The sequence below is a fragment of the Trachemys scripta genome, chromosome 4, assembly GCF_013100865.1.
Source record: "Trachemys scripta elegans isolate TJP31775 chromosome 4, CAS_Tse_1.0, whole genome shotgun sequence".
Lineage (NCBI taxonomy): Eukaryota > Metazoa > Chordata > Testudines > Emydidae > Trachemys > Trachemys scripta.
In genome coordinates this window covers 14,771,724-14,796,480 of record NC_048301.1, presented here as the reverse complement: position 1 = coordinate 14,796,480, position 24,757 = coordinate 14,771,724, and the positions used below count along the sequence as shown (strand labels likewise).

General features: G+C 47.6%; 1 protein-coding gene across 1 annotated transcript in view; it reads right to left on the bottom strand.

Annotated features, from left to right (window-relative positions):
- The window catches only part of SYT16 (synaptotagmin 16), a 143,507-nt gene extending 121,268 nt beyond the window's left edge, over window positions 1-22,239 (bottom strand). The window contains exon 1 of the mRNA XM_034769397.1: window positions 22,190-22,239. Coding sequence (XP_034625288.1) covers window positions 22,190-22,202 — 13 coding nt within the window. The 5' untranslated portion in view covers window positions 22,203-22,239. The remainder of the gene's footprint in view (window positions 1-22,189) is intronic.
- Between the last annotated feature and the right edge of the window lie 2,518 nt (window positions 22,240-24,757).

The window sequence follows — 24,757 nt, the reverse complement described above, 5'->3', positions numbered from 1 at the left end:
AAAGTTGATTAAGACTCAATTGAGAGTCTTTTGTTGCAGATCAACAGAGCTGAAATCACTGACAACCAGGTCTCAGCATTAGACCTGCTATGGGAGACTGCCCAGCCTGCACTAGCAGTGAAGCTCTCCTACTGAAGGCTGAAATCACTGAAAGCTGTGTTAAGTGGTGGAACCTCAAGACATCCCAGAGAATGCAGTGGAGCGGCAGACCAAGGTGCCTCCCTCCACTGCCCCCTCCAAGTATCCGGAGGTGAACTTTTGAACTCTGGGTCTTCACTGATCAAGGACAACAACTGTGAATGGGGTGCGGTGGAGGGAGAGGGGAAGAGCATGTTACAGGAACTTTTGTTTTTTGGACTTCATTACCGCAAGGTGAGAACCTGAGGCAAAGGACACTGCCCAACGTACTCTGGGGTAGGTGTTTTCTTCATGGTCTGGTGCTTATGAATCCTATTTGTGATGTTTTCCCAAGTTAATGCCAGGTTATTTTCCCTCTTCTATTAAACGTTTCTTTTCCACACACAGATTCTGTGCTTGCGAGAGGGGAAGTAGTGCCTCTTAGAGGGTGCCCAAGGGTGGTGTGTAATTTTCCCAGATTACTGGGTGGGGCTTGAGCTGGTTCTGTGTTGTATGGTTCAAAAGGAACCCCTAGGTATCGAACCCCGGCCCTTGTCACTGCCGACTCCACTTGGCAGAAGGGTTACACATGCAAATCAAGTGGATGGAAGTCTAGTTACTCAGCCAGCATGTATAAATGCTTTCTATGCTCACAGATTCTGTCTTTCACAGGAGCAAATATTTGCACTGGCAATGCAAATTTGGAGATCATTTGGGAAAACCTGTCTGAAAAGGTTGCTTTAAATCTGAAAGACAAACTAATTTTTCTGTTCCATTTTCTCCTACTCTTTTTCAGTTTCTCTGCCTAATAAAAACAGCTTCCTTGGGGATATGTACACATCCTCTACTATCAGTTTACAACTATTACTACATTTAATAGGACTAGGGTGACCAGATGTCCCGATTTTATAGGGACAGTCCCGATTTTTGTGTCTTTTTCTTATATAGCCTCCTATTACCCCCCATCCCCTGTCCCAATTTTTCCACACTTGCTGTCTGGTCACCCTAAATAGGACTCAGCTGAAAAGTAGGAATACGCTTCAACATTTCTCTATTAGAAACCCCAATAGATTTCTTTGCACACAATTTGATGAGCATTCCATAGCCTGTTCATGTTCTCTGTACAATGCCTGCATCTGTTCTCACACACAGGTTCTGCCTCTTCCGGAACTCCCTGGAATATGCATTTTCAAATTTATTAAAACCAGTTTTTAAATGTAACCATTACTGAACCCTGCCAGGGCTGTCAGCTTCCACACTTTTTCCTGAGTCTCAGGATATTAGGTGGGTTTTTTTTAGAGCTCCAGCCCCAGAAAACGAGTGAGAACCTCAACTTTCATTGCTTTTAAAATCTACAGTAAGTTTCTAGCCAGGGCCGGCTCCAGGCACCAGCCCACCAAGCTTGTGCTTGGGGCGGCACCTGGAGGGGGGTGGCGCGGTGCTCCGGCTCCGGCCGCCGGGAAGAGCGGGGCCCCGGCCGGGCTCTCCGCCCTCCCGCCAACGCTCTGGCCACCAGCAGAGTCGCGGCAGGCTCGCCACCCTCCCCGCAGCGCTCCGGCCGGTCGGGGAGAGCGGAACCCCGGCTGGGCTCGCCACCCTCCCCCCGGCACTCTGGCCACCAGCGGAGCCGCGGCAGGCTCGCCACCCTTCCCGCGGCACTCCGGCCAGTCGGGGAGAGCGGCCCACAGCCAGGCTCGGCGCCCTCCCCTGCCACGCTCCGGGAGGCTTTTTTGCCTGGGGCGGCAAAAAAGCCAGAGCCGGCCCTGTTTCTAGCCCTCATGGTTACAGAGAAAAGCCTAAAGACATGAACCAAGCCCACCCTAAAGGCTCGGAAATCAGAAAGCAAATAAGAGGACTGCACATTTTTTAACATTCTTGTGATTTTTAAGCCAATCTGTAGATTCCTTGGGTGACTCCTGATTTTTGAATGTTTGCGGTGGCAGCACTGTGTTCTGCCAAGCAAACACCATCACAGATAACAGTATCTGAGCAGATGATGGTATAGTTATAGCTATCCACACTCAAAAACAAAACACTGACACCTTCGATTCCCAAATAACTAACAACACAGGGCCCTCGGATTCTAGATGAGCACTGCCCCATAGTGGGGGTGACACAGAGCTGCAATGCCCCAGAGGAAGGGTCTCTGGAGGGAATGAGCATCAGAAGCCACAAGGCCTCCCTCTCCTGCAAGGCACGCAGGTAGCGAGTGAGTGCTGCAGTGCAAACTCCCTTTGGATGCTGGTGCTTAGGGTTACCATATTTGAAGATTCAAAAAAGACGATACTCCACGGGGGGAACCTTCGCTGTTCCAGCTGCCCTCCCGGACGTTTTTAGATATTTAAATAGGGTTACCATATGTCCGTATTTTCCCAGGAGAAATTTTTAAAATTTAAAAATTCCTCCTGGACGGCGATTTAAGAACCAAAAAGCCTGACATGTCCAGGAAAATACAGACGTATGGTAACCCTACCTAAAGTTCTTTTTTTAAAAGATGGGCCTGAACTAGAAATGAGCTTCGTTTCACATGTGTGGGTCCCAGCTGCTCCCTGCTCCCCTCACTGAAGCAGGTGTGCAGGGTTAGTGCCCTGGGAACTGCAGGGCACCAGTGGATTTGGGGCCAGCTGCAGACAGGTGCGGAGCTGGCTGGAGCCAGGGTGTGGGGCTGGCTGGAGGCAGGACAGGGGCTGACTGGAGGTAGGGACTGGCTGCAGGCAGGGCAGGGGGTGCGGCAGGGGCTGGCTGGAGACAGGGGATGCAGGGCTGGCTGGAGGAAGGGCCAGGGCTGTGGAGCTAGTTGGAGACAAGGGGGTGCAGGGCTGGCTGGAGACAGGGCAGGGGGTGCGGCAGGGGCTGGAGAAAGGGGCTGGCTGCGGGCAGGGCAGGAGGTGCAGCAGGGGCTGGCTGCGGGCAGGGGCTCGCTGTGGGCAGGGCAGGGGGTGTGGGCATAGGCACCGACTCCATGGATGCTCCGGGGCTGGAGCATCCACGGGGAGCACCCCACCGGCGCACCCCCCGCCGCCGCCACCCCAGCTCACCTCCGCTCCACCTCCTCCCCTGCGCGTGCCGCCGCCGCTCTGCTTCTCCCCCCTCCCTCCCAGGCTTGCCGCAAATCAGCTGTTTCTGCGGCAAGCCTGAGAGGGAGGGGGGAGAAGCGGAGCAGCAGCACACTTGGGGGAGGAGACAGAGGCGGAGCCAGAGGTGAGCTGGGGCTGGGAGGGGTTCCTCTGCACCTGCCCCCGGGTTACTTCCTTTCCTGCAGCCCTCCCCACAGCTCACCTCCACTCTGCCTCCTCCCCCAAGCACACCGTGGCTCCGCTTCTCCCCCCTCCCTCCCAGGCTTGCTGCGGAAACAGCTGATTCTCAGCAAGTCTGGGAGGGAGGGGAGTGGAGGGGAAATGCGCTGCACCAGGGGGAGGAGGCGGGGCCAGGGATTTGGGGAAGGGGTTGGAATGGGGGCAGTACCGGAGACCAGGGGCACGAGCCCCCACCAGCTAGGCTTACCATGCCTCCCTATTTTCCCGGACATGTTCAGCTTTTTGGAAATTCCTCCCAGACGGCGATTTGAGAACCAAAAAGCCGGACATGTCTGAGAAAATACGGACGTGTGGTAACCCTACTGCTGCTGAAACCTGCTCCCTCAGCCAACTGGTGCAGAACCAGGCCGGGCACTGACCACACCCTTCCCCCTTTACCGTGACCTGCATGCCAGGTGCTGGGAGAGAGCAGCCACTGTGCTCCCCCAAGCACAGCTACTGCTGAGCTTCATCCAGGCTATGCAAGACAGATCTCCCTAACCCTGTGCCTGCACTGGAGCCGACACACTCTGTCCCCTGATGTGCCTAAACTGTTTAAATCTCCATAGCTACAAACTATTTAAGAACTCCACAATCAGCAGACAAACTGAAGATTGCTGAGTGGCGCCCACAAGCCAGAGGGTCTAGAGGAACACAGGTCGATAAATTGACATCTGCTCCTGCATTTTTATGCATCTACTTCACAGGACAGGGTTGGGGGAGGGGATTATCCCTCATAAGACTAAGGTCAGAAGGGACCTTCATGATCATCTAGTCTGACCTCCTGCACATCACAGGCCACAGAACCTCACCCACCCACTCCTGTAATAGACCCCTAAACTCTGGCTGAGTTACTGAAGTCCTCAAATCATAGTTTAAAAAGACTTCAAGTTACAGAGAATCCACCATTTACATTTGTTTAAACCTGCAAATGACCCCATGCCCCATGCTGCAAAGGAAGGCAAAAAAACCCGAGGGTTTCTGCCAATTTGACCAGGGGGAAATTCCTTCCCGACCCCAGATATAGAGATCAGTTAGACCCTGAGCATGTGGGCAAGACCCACCAGGCAGATTCCTGGGAAATTATTCTCTGGAGTAACTCAGAACTCTCCCCATCTCCTCCCTTGCCCAACTCATCTCTTTCAGGGCAACGCTAAGTAGTCAAAAAAAACAAAATATTAGAAGTTGTTTATTTCAGATGACACTGAGATCTTAAGGACACGCTTCTTTGAAGTAGCTTGTTCATATTATGATCAAATTAACAGCAGACACATTGCACAAATTGGCAGTGCACATGTGCCCTCTATCTGCAGTACCTCTTGGCTTGAAGTGAGATTTTATAGTGGTTAATGGTTATGGAAAGATGCCAAGTATCGCATTAAGAAGCAATAAGTCTCTTTGTGAAGCTCTCTTCAGAAGCACATGAGTATTCAGTCACTCGCAGCCCGATCCAGTGAGGTGCTGAGCACTTTCTGCAAAGAACAAGTGTCTTCAACTCCCCCTGAAGTCCACACAAGTTGAGGCCAACGCTCAGCAACTTACTGGAGGTACTCGGGCTCAGATCTTCAAAGGGATTTAGGTACTTATCTCCCATTGATTTCATTGGGAGTTAGGTACCGAAATATCTTTGAGGATCTGAGCTCAGGACTGTGAAAGATCAGGCCCCAAAACACTGACTGTTTAAATAACCCTGGAGTTGCCAACTCTCATGATTCTGTCATAAGTCTCACAAAATGTGCTGTTTTTAATAAAGCCTCAGGTCCTGAAGCCTTGTGATTACATGAGAATCTCAAGTTTAATTTAAAAAGCAACTGAGGGTCCTGTGGCACCTTTAAGACTAACAGAAGTATTGGGAGCATAAGCTTTTGTGGGTAAGAACCTCACTTCTTCAGATGCAAGTAATGGAAATTTCCAGAGGTTAGTTCAATCAGGGAGGGTGGCAGTTGAGGTGTGAACACCAAGGGAGGAGAAACTGCTTCTGTAGTTGGATAGCCATTCACAGTTTTTGTTTAATCCTGATCTGATGGTGTCAAATTTGCAAATGAACTGGAGCTCAGCAGTTTCTCTTTGGAGTCTGGTCCTGAAGTTTTTTTGCTGTAAGATGGCTACCTTTACATCTGCTATTGTGTGTCCAGGGAGGCTGAAGTGGTCTCCTACAGGTTTTTGTATATTGCCATTCCTGATATCTGACTTGTGTCTATTTATCCTCTTGCGTAGTGACTGTCCAGTTTGGCAAATGTACATAGCAGAGGGGCATTGCTGGCACATGATGGCATATATAACATTGGTGGACGTGCAGGTGAATGAGCCGGTGAATGTTGCATGGGTAAGTTTCATTTACAATTTTTCAACAAGTATGGCTGAGTAAAGCTTGAAAACATGAACCCTAAAGGCTCAAATACCGGAAGGACTTGAAATGTATCACTGTTTAAAACCTCGGGATTTTTTGGGGAGTAGATTCACAATTTTTGAATGTTTGGGTTGGCAACACTATAACCCTGGCCAGCCTCTTTTCTGGAAAAGCCACTGTGATTATTTACTGGATTTTAATTAATCTTCCTCCAATGACTAATAATACCTAGATCTCAAAGTGCTTTATAAATAAGGTCAGTATTATTCATCAATGGGGAAACTGAGCCACGAGGTGGAGAAACGACTTGCCCAAGGTCCCCAGCAGGCCAGCAGCTGGGCCAGGAACAGAACCCAGGTCTCCTGAGTCCCAGTCCAGTGCTCTAGCCACTACACCAACAGGGATCCCGAAGGAATACTTGTAACAGGACAAACAAATGGACGACTCCCAGTAAGTGAGCAGTGCTGAGACAGACTCTCCCTAAAGAGAGAGCTAGAAAGAACCTACTAAGGAACTGGAAAAAATTAAATCTATCCTTCATACCCAAGAACAACAACTGATGTTAGACACACATGCTCTGACAGTTAGAAAGAGAACTGGAGCCTCACACTTCGCACAGCCGGGCAGAGGCCGTGGAAAAGGTGACCTAAACATAGGGGGTCCGTTAGGGTAGGAGTGGATGTGTCGGATGTGGAAGGACGACAGGGTCAAAGCATAAATGATCTAGCCAATCCTCAGCTGCCCACAGTGGTCCTATAATGAGCTCATAGGACCACTGAAGTTAGCATAACAATACCTAAACTGCTCTAAATTATGCTGCTGGCAGTTTCATCTAGAGCTCTGTGTACTCCTGCCTTATGCCCTCCTAACCATCCCTCCCTCCTTTTCCCCCGCCCCACACACACTCCAGATGCCCCTAGAGCCAACTATGACACCTTTAAGCCAGCCAGGAGTTGGGGGGGTTCCCTTTACGCTAGGGAATGAGATCTGCTCTAACTTACCGAGCTCCGTACTGCTGGTGATCTCCCTATGCCGGGGTGATGCACCTGTGATCAGCTCCCCTGGCTTTAGGATGCACGCTGCTGGTGGCTATTGGAACTAAAACAGCTGCACTACAGGGGAGAATCCAAGCCTGTGGTTTGCGAACACCGCAGGGAGATTTTCAGATAATGACAAGAACAAACAGCAGTGATTTTATAGCCAATATTTCAAGGACGAGAAGCTGTGCGAGTGTGTGTTTGTGCATGCGTGCTCAGAAAAACTATTTAAAAAACCCCACCAAAAGCTCTAACCTTTAGACCCAGAATTCTGATGCACAAGCAACTTACTGCAACCTAACTCTGTTGTGTAGACTAGGCCTCCCATGCAACCCTCTGAAGGGAAGCCAGTCAGGAGCGCACTATGTTCTGTGTACTACACTTGGTGCAGGACCAGCACTCAAATACCTCCTCAGACATGCAGCCAATATGGAGCTGCCTGTGTGCCTGTGATTTTACACATCTTTCAGCTCAGATTGTACGTGCCAAATCCAGATTTGTTATACTGTTGCTTGTGTGAGGGCGGGGAAGAAGGGGGGAGGGTGACACTCCACCCATGCGGCGTTTTTCCCATCTGTGAGTGATACATTATGGACGATACTCCTCAGTTAATGAGAAATCTAAGAGGTAATAACATAGCCCCACCCTTCTAGGTTGTACAAGCCCAATAAAGGGTATGTATGCCTACTGCGCAAAAAGTCATCTTACCAGAGGAAAAGGAAGGGCTGCTGCAGAAAGACAAAACAACCCTGCCCTAGGGAGCAGCTGAGAGATCCCTTTCATGCAATGCTAGCCCTAACCTGAAGCTGTCCCTCTTACCACTGGGACAGTCAGGAAATCCCAGTTTTCAGGGACACATGGTCACCCTACAAATGAATTGACAGGATCTCACACAAAATGCAAGAGGGGACTGCAGCATTTCTGCCACATAACCCCTCTCCTCTTTCCCAGCAAAGCGAAAGGCGTGTCTACATGCTGCCTCTGAGTCAACCTGGGCTAGGGGGCATATCACGGGCAAAAAGCCAGCTTACGGTTTGCCTTGCACCTCACAGAGCCAGACCACAAAACACCATCAGTGCAAAATGCTCTAATGCAAGTCAGGCATGCAGAATTACTGGCCTGTATCTAACCTGTGATTGCAATAGCTATGAAGAGGAGACAAGAAATGGAGCAAATGCCATCTACAGTGCCTTTCCCACCCTCAGGCATCGTGAGTAAACTGGTTGGACCTGCAGTTTCAGTTAATTGTTTACTCATCATATAACATTGTCATCAGTCACTGTACTGGTCTATGTTACCTTTAGTAAGGAAAATATTTAGGAAACTATTCTGGATTGGGCAGCCAAAAGGAGATCCATGGTAGATTAAAATACACACAAGTGGGACCTATTCACAGCCATTTTGATGGGTTAAGCCCAAAACACAGTTGACAGAAGCACAGATGTGAAATTCCTGCCCAGAAATAGATACATCTGCCAAAACAGTATGAAAAAAACAGCATAAATTGTGCTTTCAGGCAGGCAGAAATGATAGATTTGGGGAGTTATTCTCCTTTTTATTTCCAGACAGATCAGAATCAACCCCTTAATGAATAATTGATCACTCAATGCACAACAGCAATCAGCAATAGATCATACAAAAGGAAAATGACCATGAAAGCTACTTACTTTCATTGATTAGGACATCAGCCTGTCTCAAGGAAATAAGGGATCAATGATGCTGCTTTTAAACGTAGATGCTGCCTCGCATTTTCAGATAATTCCCCAATGGTGATTATTACCATTCTTATTTGCATTAGTGTAATCCTACAGCCCACCAATGCTGGAGAAGAACTCAGCCAGACCAGATTGTCTGATGTTCTCCTGTACACCAGGATCAAAAGAACACTCAGACACTAAAATGTTACAGAATATTGCAGATGGCTCATTAGAGAAATGATAGCACCATCTGGAATAAATCACAAGGGCATAAACAAAGCATAACATGAAACCCGATCCCGCAACCCTTTATTCAGGTGAGTGACTTGGTTTCTCACCTGAGTACGCACTTGTAGCACTGGGCCAATGTTAAGCTGTCTCATCCACTTGAAAGTTTTGCTTAATATTTATGCTATTTGAATGCCTGCAGTCTACTGAAAGAGTTTATGCACTGTGACCACAATACACACTAGTGGCTTTGGCTAGTGCACAGCAGATATTAGTATGGCTTGGGGGGGCAGATTTTCAAAGCTTTTTAGGAGCCTATAGAGAAAGATATATCACAACCAGGGGAGCCCATTAAGCTCTCTCTAATGTGACAAATGCTGCCTACCCCCTTTAATTGTCTACCATTTCTTCAGCATAATCACACCTCCTGCACTCCTACTTCCAGAGGTGCACACAAGGCTGCATATTTCCACAGAGAACAATGTTAATTCCATGGGGTAAGCAGTCCTCCTTGGGTTCTAAATTCTGATTACACTGCCAAATTAAAAAATGAAAATTCCCCCTGCACAAAAGGCTTCCTTTTGAACACTGCTTCCATTTGAACACCGATCAAGAATGAAACAGTGATTTAAAATATTCTCCAAATGACATATCACTGGAGTTTGAATCCACGTTTTCCTTTCAATGTTATTCCACGGAGACACATTGTAAGCACAAACAAAAGCTCTTTCAGAAAATTCAGTGTGTCCTGAGTATTAAGAAAAGAACTTATGATCACAAGCAATATTTTAAACTAAGCAGGCATTTTTCAAGATTTGCTTTACAATCACTAGACAGACACAACACAAGCCTCCAGTTGGAGAGTGAGAATTCAGTCAACAGAACATCAAATGACACAAAAATGGTTAACACAACAAAAATCAAGATATCTGAGCAGGTACTGGATATTTGCAAAGAAGTCAAAGGAAGCATTTTTGTATGGACCGGTGTAACACCATTCAGTAAAGTCTTCTACAATTGTCTTTTATCTCAAGTCTTGTATCTAAAAATGCATATTCAATGGGCTGGTGCATTCCCTTCTCAGACAGCACAATACACGGTGCTTACCCATTGCTAGCCAAAAGTCGCAGGAATCATCTCCAGCAATACCACAAACCTAATGTCTTTATGTCATCCAGAGAGACAAGGAAAGTGACCACACCAGAGAGTGAGACTTCAAATGTTCTGAACAGTGACAGCCTGTTTTTAACAGACATCCACTAATCCTGCCTGCAAATTTTTGAGCACGTGTTCATTTGCCAAATCTCATCCCCACCCTTTGCACGTGCATATGTGACGGCAGCCATCTTGCCTGGCACCAGGGATTGAAGCAGGGACCTCTAGAGCTAAAAATGCATTTCTACATCTTGAGCTAAAAAAACAGGCTCTGTAGATGGGAGCTGTAACAGACCCATATTTTCCTGTGGATTTCCCTCTCCTGCCACCCTCAACAGATTATTATTCTGCTCAAGTTCTTATCCCACGGCCATCACCGTGGGTGACTTGTTCAGATAAATCCACTTGTTGACTTAAGTCCAATTCAAACTAAAGGCCTTTACAGACCCTTTCAGTCACAGGCTCGGGATCTAAAGGTGTGGGGGTACTGCAGCACCCCCAGGTTTTGCACAGGGTCCCGGCTGCCACCAGACCGTGCCCAGGGCTCTGCTCCTGGCCCCGCACCCGGGATCCCAACTGCTGGCCCCACACCCGGGGCTCTGCTCCCGCCCGCAGCTGTGGTCCCAGCTGGCTCACCCTGACACTTGTCTGCCCCCCGCCCCCGAGCCACCGCCCAGACAGGAGTAAAGAGGTGCAAGGTAAAAAGTTTGGAGACCACTGGCTTTCAGCATCCCCACTGTAAAAAGTGTTCCAGCATCACTGCTTTCAGTGAGGCCTGGTCTACACTAGGCGTTTATGTCGAAGTTAGCGCCGTTACATCGAATTAACCCTGCACCCGTCCACACCGCGAAGGTATTTAGTTCGACATAGAGGTCTCTTTAATTCGACTTCTGTACTCCTCCCCGACGAGGGGAGTAGCGCTAAATTCGACATGGCCATGTCGAATTAGGCTAGGTGTGGATGGAAATCGACGCTAATAGCTCCAGGAGCTATCCCACAGTGCACCACTCTGTTGACGCTCTGGACAGCAGTAAGAGCTCGGATGTTCTGAACTGCCACACAGGAAAAGCCCCGGGAAAATTTGAATTTGAATTCCTTTTCCTGTCTGGCCAGTTTGAATCTCATTTCCTGTCTGGACATCGTGGCGAGCTCAGCAGCACTGGCAACGATGCAGAGCTCTCCAGCACTGATGGCAGTGCAATCTCAGAATAGAAAGAGGGCCCCAGCATGGACTGATCGGGAAGTCTTGGATCTCATCGCTGTGTGGGGCGATGAGTCCGTGCTTTCCGAGCTGCGATCCAAAAGACGGAATGCAAAGATCTATGAGAAGATCTCTAAAGACATGGCAGAGAGAGGATCCGGCCGTGGACACTATCCCATCCTCAGAGTCCACAGTCAGTGGTGGGGTAGTGGTGGCGGCCGGATCCTCGCACATGTTACCGGACGGGGAAGATGAGGAAGGAGATGAGGAGGACGAGGCAGTCGACAGCGCTCACAACGCTGATTTCCCCGACAGCCAGGATCTCTTCATCACCCTTACAGAGATCCCCTACCAACCCTCCCCAGCCGTTACCCCGGACACAGAATCTGGTGAAGGATCATCCAGTAAGTGTTGTAAACATCTAAACATTTATTTGTAACAGAACATGATTATTAACAATTTAAAAAATGGGTTTCTCATGATTAGTTTGATTAACTTAACGGTTCAGTCATGGGCAGTGCAACTATTTGAAAAAAATCTAGCAATGTCCGGTTTTGCATGATTGTCCTGCCCAAGCCGCTCTACTGTTTAGTCCCTGCTACTGCAGCTACAGTAAGATGCGGTCTATATGTCCGGGGATGGAGCAGAAATCCTCCTGGGACATCTCAAGGAAGCTCTCCTGCAGGTAATTTGAAATCCGCTGCATTAGGTTCTTGGGGAGAGCGGCCTTATTGGGTCCTCCGTAGTAGGACACGTTGCCGCGCCACGAGACTAGCAAGTACTCCGGAATCATTGCTTGGCACAGCATGGCGGCATACGGCCCTGGTCTTTGAAGGCTTTCCCGGAGCATTCTCTGTCTGTCGCTCTCAGAGATCCTCATGAGGGTGATGTCGCTCATGATGACCTGCTTTGAATGAGGTAGGGGAATGTTAGTGTTGGGACTGCTTTACCGTTCCTTTACAGAACTGTAACCGCTGGTTTGCAGCCACGCGGTGGAGGCGGGAGAGGGTCAGCCGAAAGGGATCGTTCCCGGGGACAGCCGCGAGGGTGTGGGACAGGAGCAGACTTCCTGCTTGCCGGATTGCTGGCAGCAGGGACCGACATTGATTTCAATGTGAAATGAGGCCATTGCTAATATTAAAGTTTTAAGCTGCCACGAATCTACGGCTTACCATGTCTGTGTGCAAGAGCAATTCCGTTGTCCTGACAGGGTTCTCAAAAGTGCTCTGCAAAACCCCAGACACTGAATGCGAAGGCCGAGAATTCGACCTTGTGCTGAGTGCGCATGTGATAGGTGCTGTGCATGGTCCTGTTCACAGAGAAAGACTATGTTCTTTGTTCACAACTACATTTATCTTTCTGAGGAATTCACTCCCTTTTTCCCATTCCCACAGCCCCATCTGCGACTGTCTCACAACCTAGCCTGTCATCACACTCCCAGAGGCTAGGGAGGATTAGGCATAAGAAGAAGAGGACACGGGAGGACATGTTCTCAGAGCTTATAGCCTGCTCCCGAGCCCAGGCAGCACAGCAGACCCAGTGGCGGGAGAACTTGTCCCAAATGCACCAAGCCAACATGGATCGGGAGGAGAGGTGGCGTCAGGAAGACCAGCAGGCGACTCAAACCCTGCTTGGACTACTGAGGGAGCAAACGGACACGCTCCGGCGCCTTGTGGATGTTCTGCAGGAACGGAGGCAGGAGGACAGAGCCCCGCTGCAGTCCATCTCTAACCGCCCTCCCCCGCCACCAAGTCCCATACTCCCTTCACCCAAAGTGCACAGAAGGAGAGGCGGCAGAGTCCCTGCTAACTCTCACTCCACCCCTGCAGAGAGCTCGAGCAGCAGAAGGCTCTCATTCCCCAAAGTTTGACAAGTTCTTTCCTTCCCGCCTGACACAAGCCCCCGTCCAAGTTTCACTTCCCAGTCCCATGTGTAGTTGATAATAAAAAATATGTTTCTGTTAACTACTGTTTCCATCATGTTCTTTTGGAGGGGGGGGGGGGAAAGGGGGTTGGTAATTGGACAGGACAGTCACCTTTGGCAGGGTACATAGTCGGGGGCAGGCACAGCAGCAGGGCACATACATAGTGCAGTGATGCAGTGACTACTTACCCTGGTTAGTCTGGGAGGTTCTTTTCATGTTATGTGGTGGGGGGTGGGTTGCTCTGTGACTTTGTGTCAGGGGAGGGCAGTTAGAGATCTTAAGCGGCGGTCCTTAGGCAGGATCACAGAGCCACACAGCAGGGGATCTGTAACCGTCCCCCCCCTGCCACAAACTCACATAGACCCCCCATACACACAGTCCGTATCAGGAGGGGTGACAGGCTCCGTTGAAAGAACCATCCCACCGCAGCGGAGCCTGTCAGTCCTTGAGTTTAGAAGCTGCATTCGCGCGACTACACTACACCCGCTCCGCACCACAGTCTGCGTCCCAGTTTTAAAAAATTCCTGCGAAAACAGTATTAAAGAAAACGGTGTGCTTTAACAAAGTAGAACTATTTTTATTTTGAAACGTGTGTTGGAAGTGGGGTGAAGGCTTCTCTGTACACAAAATTAGAAAGTCACAGGTTACCCTGCTCACTCAGGAACTTTGCTTTCAAAGCCTCCCGGATGCACAGCGCTTCCCGCTGGTCTCTTCTAATCGCCCGGCTGTCTGGCTGTGAGTAATCAGCAGCCAGGCTAATTTCCTCAACCTCCCACCCCGCCATAAAGGTCTCCCCCTTGCTCTCACAGAGATTGTGGAGCACACAGCAAGCTGCTATAACAATGGGGATATTGGTTTCACTGAGATCACAGCGAGTCAGCAAGCTTCTCCATCTCCCCTTGAGACGTCCAAAAGCACACTCCACCACCATTCTGCACTTGCTCAGCCGGTAGTTGAAGAGTTCTTTTTCAGTGTCCAGGGCACCTGTATAGGGCTTCATGAGCCAGGGCATTAGCGGGTAGGCTGGGTCCCCGAGGATCACTATAGGCATTTCCACATCCCCAACAGTTATTTTGTGGTCCGGGAAGTAAATACCTTGCTGCAGCCGTCTAAACAGACCAGAGTTCCTGAAAACACGAGCGTCATGAACCTTGCCCAGCCATCCGACATTGATGTTGGTAAAACGTCCCCTGTGGTCCACCAGTGCTTGCAGCACCATGGAAAAGTAGCCCTTTCTGTTAATGTACTGGCTGGCCTGGTGGTCCGGTGCCAGGATAGGGATGTGAGTTCCATCTATGGCCCCACCGCAGTTTGGGAATCCCATCGCTGCGAAGCCATCTATGATCGCCTCCAAGTTTCCCAGGGTCACTACCTTTGGCAGCAGTACATCAACGATTGCCTTGGCTACTTGCATCACAACAACCCCCACGGTAGATTTGCCCACCCCAAACTGGCTCGCGACTGACCGGTAGCTGTCAGGCGTTGCAAGCTTCCAGAGGGCTATGGCCACTCGCTTCTGGACAGTCAGGGCTGCTCGCATCCGGGTGTCATTGCGCTTCAGGGCAGGGGACAGCAACTCACAAAGTTCAAGGAAAGTTCCCTTCCGCATGCGGAAGTTTCGCAGCCACTGTGATTCATCCCAGACCTGCAGCACTATGCGGTCCCACCACTCAGTGCTTGTTTCCCGTGCCCAGAATCGCCGTTTCACAGCATCAACATGACCCATTGCCACCGTGATGTCCTCGGCGCTGGGTCCCCTGCTTTCTGAGAGGTCTGTGCTACTCTCAGACTTCAGGCCATCACCGCGTTGACGTAGCCTCCTCGCCTGACTTTTCTGCATCTGCCTCAGGGCAACCTGTATGATAAGCTGCGAGGCGTTGAGAGCGGCCACAACTGCAGCGATGGTTGCAGCGGGCTCCATGCTCACAGTGCTGTGGCGTCCGCGCTGTCAATGACTGGAAAAGTGCGCGAAATGATTTCCCGCCGGCGCTTTCAGGGAGGGAGGGAGGGCGGGAGTGATGGACGGATGACGACAGTTACCCAAAAGCACCCTGGCCCCTTTTTTTTTTTACCCAGAAGGCATTTGCGGCTCCACCCAGAATTCCAATGGGCGGCGGGGACTCCGGGAACTGTGGGATAGCTGCCCTCAGTGCACCGCTTCCAATGTCGACGCTTTCCCCGTTAGTGTGGACTCACAAAGTCGAATTACTGTCCTTAGTGTGGACACACACGTTCGACTTTGCAATATCGATTCCAAATATTCGATTTAAGTAAAATCGAACTACTCTCGTAGTGTAGACAAGGCCTGAGAGTATGAATGGTCCATGAGTATGAATGGTCCAGTGCATTGATGTGCCCAGTGGATACGGGAGTTAAACAAATGGGACTAAGCCATGGTACCACTGACCCGCATTGGGACAAAACATAACTATGGTACCACTTCCTTCTCCACATCCACAAGATTTCTAAAGGACTCCAGATCCTTTATTCACCTCCAAAGCATGCCTCACAGAAACAGTAGGCACTGGAGACTCTCCCATCTCAGGACCACACTTGCTGATAAAATTAGACCTAGCCTTACTGGAATTTTAAGGGTTAAATTATACTCAGTTACATCAGTGCCAACCCTATTGGCTTCATGGTGGACTAAACTGGTGTGACTGAGAAGAGAATGCAGATACTTAGTTGTGATATTAAAAATACCCTTGCCACCCTTAAACAAAACTTCCATCTTAAGCTCCCCCAAAAGTCACCTGTGACTGGACCTACCTCAAAAACACTGGTAGCTTTCATTACAGCCAGAAGAATCATCTTTCTACAGTGGAAGCACCAATCAACTTCAAGTCAGTAAGAATAGTCAAAACAGCTATCAAACACAGGTCTGATGAGAAAGTCACTAGAGCAAATGACAGGAAAAGGAAGCTTATACCAACAGAGGAAGTGTCAAATGGACACTCTCAAAGTAGAATACCAACATGAAGTTTTCTGTATTTTCATAGATCAACATATTTTACCCATCTGTAGTCCACTGGTGTAGTCCTGTTGATATCAACAAGGCTAAATTCACATGGTAAAGTTAAGCAGAGGCACGAGTGTTCCCAAAATTGAAGCCTAAAACTTGTAATTGTCAGTATTCTGGTTGTTTCTATAAATCTCCAGTTCTCTTTCGAACCTGTCTATGCTCTTTGCTTCAACATCTTGTGGCAATGATTTTCCTAGGTATCCTTGTAAAAGCTGCCTTTTGACGTCACTGTGCCTCTTAAACAAGACAAAGCATTTTACATTGTTTTAAAAACAATCCACTCTACTTTTACATCTACAAAAGTGTTTCATAACAAACAAGGTTTGAGCCCATAAAACAGGTAACAATTGTCTAAAAATCTGTCACATTTGCACACAGCTCCTAGATGTATAAAACTAGAAACATGTTTGGAAACCTGTGGTCCTTTGCAGCTATGTTCTGTGCAACTGTCTGAAAACACGGAGACACGCCTACTCCAAGATTACCTGAACCTACTCAGACATTCATGTAAATACAACAAGCATCTTCAAAATAAACATCCAGAACAAGTGTTTAAAAAGCTATTAATGTCATAATCAACTTCATGTGAAGAAAAGAGAAAAAATACTAAAATGTCAATTTAAAAAACTTCAAGAAGATCTGGAATTCATCTTCAATACAGAAACATCCAACATTTTCTAGTATTTAAAAGTGACTGCCTTAAACAGACTGGTGTTCTTGTAGCAATTCTCCTCTATTCCCTCTTGAAACAGCTTTCATTTGATGAGTCTCTCATGAACCCTGAATGGATCTAATACTATGAGGATAGACCCCTAATGTTAGCTATGCATTAAAATTATTCAGGTTTTTTGGTACTCGCTGACCCTGACAAGTGGTGCAGCCTCAGGTGGGGTCAAGATTGCCATACACGCCCCTCTTTATTCCCCTCATCCCCAATCCTTGAGACAAAAAGGACAATTGGTGGATCACTAATATAAATCAGAGAAGCCTCAGGGCTGCTCTAACATATGCCTGGCTGCCGCTGGCCACCAGGAATCACCAACAAATAGAGATGCTCTGGTTATGCCCCCTTTCTGCTAGGAATGGCTTCTATGAGAGGTTGCTGCCATAGAAGCCACTATGGGGGCTCTACTCCATCCACAACTTTCCCCACGCAGGGGGAATCCTCAGATGGTCAGTTCAGTCAGCTTTGCAACTGCTCTGGCAACATGGCTGGTAAATTCATAAAAACTGACTCCCAATGTGCCAGTTAGATTTTAAAGCTGAAATCCAATTTGCCAATTGGATAAATATCATAGCTACCATCTAAATGGAATGTAATATGGTTAGCCACTTTTGTATAGTCCAGCGAGCATTAGCTTACAAATTATAATGTTAGGCTTCTTCTCAGATCAACTTTTATCTTCAATACTGTTTCTCAAATCAGGACACAGCTATTTTCAACCAAATAAGTTTGTTGATTCACCAACAACCATACAGGAATATAATCAGCAGTTTTATAAGTCATGTTTAGATATACCAAACATTCCAGCAATGTTTTGAACACAAAACACACATGCAGTCCCGCAAGCAATTGTCACAGGTCAATGTCAAGGCCCAGCAGCTGCACCATAAAATACTAATCACCAGGACTTCTTACTACATTTAATTGTAATCATCAGTTATCAGTACTTCACTATTTCTGATACACTTATCACACTTCAAATAATTCTCTCAAAAGTTAGAATGCACTTTGTCTTAAGGCACTCTTATGAATCGTCTGCTATTCCCTGTTCTTCGTTTGAGAGGAACTAGTTTATATCACCAAAAGGAACTACTTAAAATTATTGTTTGAGGCTCTCATAAGCCAATCTATTTGGATTTACAAAGGAGGAACATGCATATAGCATCACTTAGTTAAAATATGGTTCCTTGAGATTGCATTAGAAAGAGTACAGACTCACCAAGGAAACTTTCAGTTACTTCTACTAAAGACCACCAAGAGAAATACAACCTTAAGTAAATTAAGTAACAGGAGAAAAAAACATCTCCCCTTGTAAGTACTCTCACACTTCTTATCAAACTGTCTGTATTGGGCTATTTGATTATCACTTCAAAAGTTTTTTTCTCTTACTTAATTGGCCTCTCAGAGTTGGTAAGACAACTCCCACCTTTTCATGCTCTCTGTATGTGTGTGTGTGTATATATATATATATATATACACACACTCAATATATGTTCCATTCTATGCATCCGAAGAAGTGGACTGTAGCCAGGGCCAGCTCCAGGGTTTTGGCCGCCCCAAGCAGCCAAAAAAAAAAAAAAAAAAAAAAAAAAAAGCCGTGATCGCGATCTGCGGCGGCAATTCGGCGGGAGGTCCTACGCTCCGAGCCGGAGTGAGGGACCGTCCGCCGAATTGCTGCCGAATAGCTGGACGTGCCGCCCTTCTCTGGAGTGGCCGCCCCAAGCACCTGCTTGACAAGGAGACATACAATTCTCCTCCAAGGAGTTCAGTCACAAATTTAATTAACATTTTATTTTTTTAATGAGCATCATCAGCATGGAAGCATGTCCTCTGGAATGGTGGCCGAAGCATAAAGGGGCATATGAATGTTTAGCATATCTGACACGTAAATCCCTTGCAACATCGGCTACAAAAGTGCCATGCGAACGTCTGTTCTCACTTTCAGGTGACATTGTAAACAAGAAGCAGGCAGCATTATCGCCTGTAAATGTAAACAGACTTGTTTGTCTTAGCAATTGGCTGAAAAAGAAGTAGGACTGAGTGGACTTGTTGGCTCTAAAGTTTTACATTGTTTTGTTTTTGTGTGCAGTTATGTAACAAACAAAAATCTGCATTTGTAAGTTACACGTTCACAATAAAGAGATTGCTCTACAGTACTTGTATGAGGTTAATTGAAAAATACTATTTCTTTTGTTTATCATTTTTACAGTGCAAATATTTGTAATAAAAAATAATACTGTAAAGTGAGCACTGTACACTTTGTATTCTGTGTTGTAATATAAATCAATATATTTGAAAATGTAGAAAAAACATCCAAAAATATTGAATACATTTCAATTGGTATTCTATTGTTTAACAGTGCAATTCATCGCAATTAAATTTTTTTGAGTTAATCGCATGAGCTAACTGCGATTAATCGACAGCCCTAGTTTAATTCATTTCAAAGATTGTATTTCTCTATTAACCCAGACCATTAATTGGAATTTCTCACACACACACACACACACACACACACACACACACACACACCACTTTTAAACCATTTATTTTACTACTGCAGAGTTATACACTGGTTAGGTGATGATATTTTTCAATAGTATTTTTCTTTCTGGTGCCATATAATTCATACCACCTGCAGACTGCAACAAACATTTAAGAAAAAAACCAACAGAAGCCTTTAGTTCTTCTAAATTTAGTGGACATAGTCCATACATTCCTTATTTATAACTAATACCTTTTATTTTACATCTTTCAGGGATTACAACAGAACAAGAGACATTATATCGAAGAAACAAAGCAGATCATCTGCATACAGAGGGATGCATATCTGATTAATAAGGCAGACAACGGCGGGGGGGGGGGGGCGGCGAAAGATACAGCAAGCTTGACCCCTATAGCCTTTGTCTTTCTGTAGGTCACTCCACTAGCTATGCTTAAGCGATTTAAAATTCTCAACTCATCTCTATAACTTGATTAACTTACAGGACACACACAATGGGTCACTCTGCACAGGCCAAGAAGATGTTATCCTGGTTTGTCAGCCGGTGACAGGCTCTTTTTAGCTAGTCAGAGGGAAAGAGATACATTTGCCTTCATATATATTATGAGATTCTTGCCCAAGTAACAAACAATAACTTGACGATTTTGTTTAAACATCCCGTTTCCTATTCCTGGAGGAAGATGTTAGAGGCAAACAAAGGTACATCTTGTGATCTTGTTTGTGTTTTTGATGAGGGCAATAGAGGGATAGCTTTTTTTTTATTTAAGGGACTGAAGGCTCTATAGTTATTAAAAGTAGATTCAAGGCATATTGATATCTGTACATCTCATATTTGTGCTGCCAGGGCAGTGCAAAGCAGCCACTCTGGGGACGAGAAGCTGGCCCTTTGTATTTTCATATATTTGTAAAATATTCTAAAATATGATAATCATTTTTAATTATGTATTCAGCACCGACCTGCCCTCAGGTCCCAGCTAACTTATAAAAGCAACAAGAGGAAAGCCAGCATTTGACAAAGTTGTCGTATAAAATTGAACAAATCAGGTCATTCCATAATTCTTCTAAGGCCTCAATAAAAGCAGTGCACAACAATCTGCATTTCATCTGGGCCTTGCCCAAGACAATCTGTCCTGAGGGAGATGCTCTTGAAAGAAATCAAGGAACAGCAGACATATTTAACTATCACTGTACAGTTAAAGGCAGAGGGAAATAAATTCCCTGAATAGTCTAATTGCTTTCAAAAAAGCTCAAAGTCAGGTTTTTGTTCTCGACCATTTATAACTTGACACACACCATCATTTAAAGAATTCTGTATTATTTTTCAAAAACAATTCTTCAATCAGGCCATATGCAATGGCTCAATTAAACACCCTTTAACAAGTATTAATGTCTGTTTCTGTATAAAATATGAAGACAAAGATTGGGATGGTGATGCTAAAAGCTAAAAGTACTACCTTAATCAAAGGTGGCACGACGCAGAACCTGGTGACCAAACACTAGAGTGGCTTATATCAATTAACAGAGGTGGATATCACATGTGTGCATATAAAACTACTGCAGCCAAAACTTAAGCCTAGACCATTCCTGTCACTATGCAACAACTGTAACAGATGAGCCAAAAGGGAAGCTGACCATTATTAGTAGTTAGTCTCTAGAGGCTGCAGCAGAGATCAGGATCCCATCACGCTAGGAGTTATACACACAAAGAGTAAGAAGCAGTCCTGTCTCTCAGTGGATCTCAACCTATTTACCATTGTGGATCACATATGCGGCCCACAACGTGTTAACGTGGGCTGTATCTAATACTACATGTATGGTCCTGAGAATATCACATGGCCCGCAGCTCTGTACTGATAGGGCCTCAAGCAGTCCTTGGGCCACAGGTTGAGAACATCTGAGCTAGGCTGTGAGGCAACCCACTTTTGGGGGCATAAACTAAACAGATAGGCCTAAGCATGGGTGTAGTTTGAGGAGGCAGGGGGGCAGTGCCCCCCAAACTGCAAGCTTCAGGCAGGCATGGAATTTGCCCCCCATGCACACACACACCCCCGAATGTAGAAGTCAATCAATGCCTTTGGGCCTAAATCTCATTCTCTCAAATAAAATGAAATATAAAATCACAGCCATAAAAAAAAAAAACCCTCTTCCTGGCAGGTAGCTGAACTGGGCTGGCCTGATTTTCCTCATTCTAGCAGCAAGATGGGCCCGAAAGGCAAAAGTTCAGTGTTAGGCCCTGCCTTTTACAGCCAACATCACTATCACTGGAAACCCTTCTCCTACCAGGTGACATTTCTCTCTGCTCTGGTGGGGCATCCACTGACCACAGGAAAATCCTGCCTTTTTTAGCAGGGCTTCCCTGAGCCCTGCCTATAAAGCCCAGGTAGTTTTCATGCCTAGCAGCAGGTGGAGGGCAGGGGACGGCAAAGGGCCAGGGACATGCCAGTGAATTCTCCCTCTCCCCCAAGAAGAGGAAGAGAAGAGCTCCCCATTGCTCAGAAGGGTGTAGAAGTCATGGGGGAGTGGGAAGGCTGAGAGGAGGGAGGGTTGCAGCCTGGCTAAGGGAGGTTGGGGGCGCAGAGAGGGCTGCAGGCAGCTGGGGGCAAAGGGGATTGAGGAACTGGGGATTGAGGGGTTTGAGGCCGGAAGGGGCTGGGCAGAGGGGTGGCGGTGGCAGGGCTTGGGGCCGGGACAGGCTGGTGTTGGAGTGCGGGATGGGGAGGACCAGAGCAGCTGGCACTAGGGCTGGGCGGAGGGAGGTTACGCTAAGGGGACAGTAGAGAGGCAGGGCTGGGGTTTCATCCCTGCCCAGGCCGATTCCCCCGGTCCCAGCCAGCCATCGCCGCAGCTCCCCGGCCGGGGCAGAGGCGTCTCCTGCGCCCTCGGCGCTGACACCCCGACGGAGGGGAAGGGGGGGCAGAGCCCCGGCCCCCGCACTTACTGTCGGCCGCCATGGCCCAGCCCGCAGCCGAGCGCGTCTCTCCCCGCCGGCTCCCGGCGCCGCCTGGCCAGACGCCGCAGCCCGGGCGCGGCGCGCACACACGCAGCAGCCGCCCCGGCCGGCCGGCGCACGCCGAGCATCCCACACCTGCCAGCGGCGCCGCCCTGCAGCGCCCGCCCGGCCCATTGCACGGGGTCACCAGCCATGGCCCAGCGCGGGGGCTCCTGGGCAGAATCGGGGCCCGCCCGCCTACCACCTCACCCCCTACGAGCAGCGCCCAGGGGCCGTTTTAGCGCAGCGGGGGATAAGGGCCAGGGCTGGGGACCGCTGCTGCCTGAGCCTCTGCTGGGGCGGGCCCAACCCATCCCCTAGCCAGGCCGCTCCTGGCCTCTGGGAAAGCCCCTGCGGGTGAGGGAAGGGGGGGGTGTCAGGCTCCTGGTAGGGGGAGCAGGGCCCAGGCTGTCTCTGAGGGGCCTCTAGGAGGAAGCCACTGCCCACCTGTGCACAATCAGCTGCTGGGGTGGCTGTTTAGCCTTGCACCCAAAAAGGCCATCGGCACTCAGCTAGAAAGAGGGTGGCCCTAGAGGGAGACGGCTCTGAGGGAGAGGGGTGCTAGCGGGAGGGTTGCTGCTCTGCCTGGGTCAGGAGTCCTACCGCCGTCCATCTGAGGCCTGTGTACTGTAAGCCGGGCAGCAGCCCGCCTAGCATCTCTGGCCAGGAGCACTCTCCTTCAGACTGAGCTTTGTAGCCTTTGATCAGATCCATTAGTCAGTTAGCTGCCATCCATCCAGGAGACTGGTTCCTTCTCCTTAAGAGGGGAGAGTGGGTCCTGACACCCCTTAAAGAGTCGGCCACCCTGTGACATGGGGGGGGAGGGATTTGAGCATCCTTATCCTCTTCCTCCAGCTTTGTAGAAACTTCTTTTATATTTGGACTCCATAGGTGTGTAGAGCAAGGTATTTTCCCTAGATCTTTGCCCCACTTGCTCCAGAGGAACTCTGCGAGTTGAAACTGACCTGTATAGAGTCATTCCTCCCACACAAATGGCCCCTCGGCCAGCTAAAAAAATAAAGGTGGTTGAAAATTTTCAGATTTCAAATTTTGACCCAAAAAAACAGGAGAAAAATTTTGATGAAATATTCACAATTATTTATGTCTGGTTTTCATCCAGCTCTAATAAAAATACATTAAATTTAGGCCTTGTCTGCGCTACTGCTTAAGTTGACATGAGTAAGTTACATCGCTCAGGGGTGTAAAAATCACCCCCTGAATGACATAACTTACATCAACTTAATGCGGTGTCTACACTCTTTTATCAACATAGCTTCTGCCTCTCGTCGAGGCGGATTAATTATGTCCAGGGGAGAATGCTTCACCAGATCAGACTGCAACTTAAGAAAGGAAATTTTTTCCAATGTTGGCCGAGTGTTGTGAATCTTAATTCTTAGCTGCCTCCCAGCTCGTGCCCTTTGTGTTGATATGACCATTAGTTTCTTCCTCCCACTCATGCTTTTATTTGCTTTACAGAACGAGCACCTGTACTTTAATTGATATTTTTTTAAAAAATACATTTTGTTAAAGAGTTTAAAGCACCCGTCTTAGTGCTGTTTAGTTTTCATATCAAGAAAAGAGTATTTTATAACTCGTAAAAAAAAGCACACATGTTGGCATGAAGAATCTCAAACATAAGTTGCCAAGACAAACTTGTCTGCCCTCACTTCCCATTGTCTTCTGGTTAGAAACCACCTTCTCTTTTTTAAAAGAAAGGCCAGCTTGTTATGTATAGTTTGGCAACAATAAGACTCTGAATTGTTGGTCTCCAGCCTTGAAGAGGAATGAACACTAAGGTTTCTTACCAGGTATTTTCATTTCTAGCATTATACCATTCATAAATATATAATTAAGGATAGATTTAGAAGTGCACATTTGGGTCTTCTTTATATAAATTTTAAATGCCTGAGATACAGAAGTTGTAACTTGCTGCATATCCGTTCATCAAGGGCAATAAGGAACAGAATGTAGGTCTGATTTCCTGCCCCATCCATGGTAATTCCACTGGAGCACAAGCTGTCTCTATCTGTGCTGTTTAATTTCTACAGTTCTCTGAACACCGACAATTAAATAAACTAGGCTCTTCCTAGTCAAGTTCATTTTCAGGTTTCTTTCCACTTGGGGGGAAAAAAAGATATGCACTAGCTGGAGGATAATGCAGAAGATGCATAATCTCCCAGTTGCCTCCCCTCTAATAATATCACACTGGTGGGAAGCCAGGCCCAGCACCAACCCCTGGATGCTGGGAAAGAGACAGATGCTGCAACTCCTACAAGGATGCTGGAGGGAGCTCCTTAGCAGATGAGACTGATACTAATTGTCAGGAGTGCAGCTTCACATATAACATCTGCTGGAAAGCAGGGGTGCTCTCCCACCTTCCTGACTTTCAAGGAGGGGATCGAGATCTACTCCATCTTGTTTCCTGACTGTGCAGTTCTCTACACCTCCCCCAGCCTCTATTTTTCCATTTCAGGAGGTCATGATACCAGAAAGAATAATGCAGAACATTTTCCAGAA